Source organism: Cebus imitator, unplaced genomic scaffold (assembly GCF_001604975.1).
Source record: "Cebus imitator isolate Cc_AM_T3 unplaced genomic scaffold, Cebus_imitator-1.0 Scaffold340, whole genome shotgun sequence".
In the NCBI taxonomy this organism is placed as follows: domain Eukaryota; kingdom Metazoa; phylum Chordata; class Mammalia; order Primates; family Cebidae; genus Cebus; species Cebus imitator.
This window is the reverse complement of record NW_016107655.1, coordinates 1746435-1750878: the sequence shown is the minus strand read 5'-3', so window position 1 is coordinate 1750878 and position 4444 is coordinate 1746435. Positions and strand designations below refer to the sequence as shown.

At 35.2% G+C, this 4444-nt stretch overlaps 1 protein-coding gene across 8 annotated transcripts in view; it reads left to right on the top strand.

Moving 5' to 3' along the window:
- TOPBP1 (DNA topoisomerase II binding protein 1) overlaps positions 1-4444 on the top strand; it is a 74700-nt gene that overhangs the window by 65088 nt on the left and 5168 nt on the right. For all 8 annotated transcript variants that reach the window (XM_017505710.2, XM_037730348.1, XM_017505714.2 and 5 more), the window contains 2 exons: positions 1933-2022; positions 2204-2365. In XM_017505710.2, coding sequence (XP_017361199.1) covers positions 1933-2022; positions 2204-2365 — 252 coding nt within the window. The remainder of the gene's footprint in view (positions 1-1932; positions 2023-2203; positions 2366-4444) is intronic.

Here is a 4444-nt window from a genome sequence, read left to right as displayed (position 1 = left end):
TTTAATTAAAGTTCTAAGCAACAAATCACAACACTATCAACTATACTGATAACTGCACTAACAGAAATCAGATGTTTTTGTTTTGCATTATAATTGTAAGCATCTTGAAATACTGTTTGTGTTCATCAGAACTTTAATTATTTATATTATTTGTTAACTGTTTATTTATCAAGAGAAACTGTTACTTAGGCCACATGTTCATGTTTTATAGTTCAGGAACACAAGTAATTGCAAACTTCTATGTATTAATTCAGTCCAAGCCAGGCACCGTGGCTCACGCCTGTAATCCCAGCACTTTGGGAGGCCGAGGTGGGCAGATTACAAGGTCAAGAGATTGAGACCATCCTGGCCAACATCGTGAAACCTCTCTCTACTAAAAATACAAAAATTAGCCGGACGTGGTGGCATGTGCCTGTAGTCCCAGCTACTCGGGAGGTTGAGGCAGGAGAATTGCTTAAACTCGGGAGTCAGAGGTTGCAGTGAGCCTAGATTATGCCACTGTACTCCAACCTGGTGACAGAGCAAGAGTCCGTCTCGAAAAAGAAAAATAATAATTCAGTCCAAAGAAATTATTTATATTCCAAAATCACTTTGTACTCTGAAACATAATAGCACTCTTCATCTCAGAATCTTTTGTGGAATCATAACTTTGTAGAAATCTGCATATCCTTTCTGTTTTGGTTCAACCACAGCAAACAGAGCTGCAATCCCAAGGATACAGTGAATATGAAACCATAGACAGTAGGCCAGAAGGCCATATGTCTGAGGTTTCATCAAAGCACTGGAAGCCATATTAGTTATTGTCTGCTACTTTGAAACGACAGTAGTTATTAGATCCACCACTAGGTCATATGATTTAATGTACTAATATAAAGCATATCTATAATTACATTACAAATTTGTTTTTAATATTTTGATAACTTTCAATAAAATGGCTTCCTTTTGTAATCCTTTATTTTTGACATTTTTCTCAAAATCACCTATATGGTTTGGGAATTATGTCTCTGTACAGCTATTACTGAAAGGAGTCTAATGACCAGACTGCCAAACAGATCCATGGTTAATTGTCTTAGTTCATTCTCATGCTGCTATAAAGAAACACCAGAGACTGGGCAGTTTATAAAGAAAAGAGGTTTAATTGACTCACAGTTCAACGTGACTAGGGAGGCCTCAGGAAACTTAAAAGTCATGGTGGAAGGGGAAGCACAAACACGTCCTTCACATGGTGGCAGGAGAGAGAAGTGCAGAGCAAAGTGGGGAAAAACTCCTTATAAAACCATCAGATCTCATGAGAACAGCATGGGGGGATCGCCCCAACAATCTGAACACCTCCTACGAGGTCCCTCTCCCAATACATGGTGATTATAATTCAAGGTGAGATTTTGAGTGGGGACACAGCCAAACCATTATCAGAACCCCTGAGATAAATAATCTTTCATGTTGTATTCCAAGTCTCTGATTCAATCTCCAAATCCTTATTAGCCATGAGTACCTCCCTTTTAGATTAATTCCACTGGCTTTTGTTGTTATTCCCTACCTAAATATTTTGCTTTCAATTTGCAAACATTTTTAAGAGAAGTGAAATGCAGGCTTCATCTAACCTAAAAAGCTATGTTTAAGGTCTTCCCTTGATTAATCATAAGACAAAAAAATACCAGTCAAGATTAAACATAAATCATGCTACTTTGTTTTAATATTACCTAATCATTAAATGGTTTTTCATTCCTCAGGTATTTCATGGCCCACTATGTGTCAGATACCATGGATTCACATTTCAGTGTTCTGACCAGAGATAATTATACTGTGGCAAAAGTAAAGTTTATAAGATTTATTGACATAAAACTAAATCTACAGATAAAATTGTGCATTATCAGTATTATTTTGTTAGTTATTTTCCAAATGATTTCACCACAGATTATTTTTTAATTCTAGGGAGCATTTAGTGGGTGGAAGGTTATTTTACATGTGGATCAGTCTCGAGAAGCAGGCTTCAAACGCCTTCTTCAGTCAGGAGGAGCAAAGGTTTGTATTGAATTAATTTACTGACCTTTTTACATAAATAATTAACCAAGATTGCTATGAACAGTTCTTCATTTTCTCTACTTTTTGAAATAATCCATAAGTACACATGATACAGCTGAACTGTACAGCTGAACTACCTTGGAATACTGGTAGATTGTGATACTGCTTGTTTTTTCATTAGGTGCTACCTGGTCATTCCGTATCTTTATTTAAAGAGGCCACACATCTTTTTTCCGACTTGAATAAACTGAAACCAGATGACTCGGGAGTTAATATAGCAGAAGCTGCTGCCCAGAATGTGTACTGCTTGAGAACAGAATATATTGCTGATTATCTTATGCAGGTTTGTGAGATTCTATCCTTGACTACCTCATTACCAGAGATATGCTTATATGCATAACCAAGTAACTGCACAACAAAACCTTCAGCTCATGATTAGTAGAATGTTAATTGCCTGTTATTCTCCTCTATTCAACCCCTTTCACTTTTATTCTATTTGTATTTTTCATATTAATGAACACATTATGTAAACATTTAGCTTGGAAGTTAAATATGAGAAGAGTATAAAAATCTAGGTACCTCTAAAGGCTTTAAAAATACACTTTAAAATTGTTGGAATATAAAGAAAGCAGAAATTGATTCCAGGAGTCCAAGGAGAAACGTTTGTCCAAAGGTCCTTTAGTTTTCTTGACAGTTTGCTTTCATATACGGTAAATATCTATGTTAGACAACTGTGGTAAATTTAAGCATTTACTATATGGTGGGCTTACTACTCTCATATTCAGAATTGGCCTGTGTTGTGTAATTTGAATGGGCTGAGAAAAATCTTCCTGACACCAGAGTGCCCAAAAGGCTATCAGGAATCAGCAGGGCATGACACATAATCATAAATGTCTTCCTATGAAGAATTTCAAATGGAATGGTATAGCAATAAGGGGAGGTCAAAAGTCAACCTGCTTTGTGATTTTGCTGCTTATGTTGGGAGACTGCTGAGGATTTAATAGAATGCCTAAAACATAAATGTGAAGCTGTTATAAAACAGAGGGCATACTGATTAGTATGCACTATTTTTTCAAAGATTTTCACTCAATGATGTTTTTGAGATTCTTTGACGTTAAAGTGTATACTAGTGGTTCATTCCTTTTTATTGCTAAGTAGTATTTCTTTGTCTGAATATACCATAGTTTATTCATTTTCCTGTTGATGGACCCCTGGTCTGTTTGTCATCTTGGCTATTACTAGTAAAGCTACTAAAAATATACATGCTTTTTTTATGGACATTTTTCATTTCTCCTGGGTAAATAGGATAGAGTTGCTGTGTAACAGAGTAAGTAAATATTTCATTTTTAAAGAAGCTGCCAGGCCTTTTGCCAAAAGGATTTTTGCCATTTTAACCCATCCCACCAACAGTGTACAGATTGAGCATCCCAAATCCAAAAGTAAGAAATATTACAAAATCCAAAATTTTTTAGCACTGATGTGATGCTCAACGGAAGTGCTTATTGGAGCATTTCAGATTTCTGATTTCTGGATTCGGGATGCTCAACCAGTTAATATAAATATTCCAGAATCTGAAATACTTCTGATTCTAAACACTTCAGATAAGGGATACTCAATTTGTAAAAGCGTTCGGGTTTTCTATACTTTTGCCAACATTGTATTGACAGTCATTAGATTTTTAGCCATATGGTAGGTTTATAGTGGGAGCACATTGTAGCTTGTAATTTATATTTCCCTGATGACTAATGACATTGAGCACTTTTCTTTCAGGCTTTTTTTTTTTTTTTTTTTTTTTTTTGGGGTGGGGGGTGTTCTCTAATATTTTTTTTCCAAAAAGTTACTGTTTTAAGCTTTTATGTTTAGCTCTAGGATGTATTACAGATTATTTTTCTTTATGCTGTGAGGTAGGGACTAACGTTGGTTTTTTCTATATAGATATCTAGGTGTTCATTTGTTGAACAGATTTTTCTTTCCCACAAAAGCTTTGTCACCTTGATAAATCAAATGATCAAATTTTTGTGAGTCTGTTTTTGAACTCTATTCTGTTTCCTTATCTACTTGTTGCTGCCTTTACTACTGCATCTTGATCACTGTAGCTGTACAGCAACTTTTGAAGCTAGCGGTAAGACTACAATTTTAGTTGTCTTTTTCAAGGTTACTTGGGTCTTCCATGTCCTTTGCATTTCTATATGGACTTTAGAATGAGCTTGTTAGTTTCTACCAAAAAAAGGCCTAGAGTGGTTAAGATTAGGATTGTACCAACTCAATAGATCAACAGGTAGCATTTTTACAGTATTGTGCGTTCTATTCCATAAACACAGAATGTCTCTATTTAGGTCATCTTTAATTTCTCTCAGCAACATCTTGTGGTTTTCAGTAAGAGAACTTGCGTGTCTTTTGTTATATATATATATATATATAT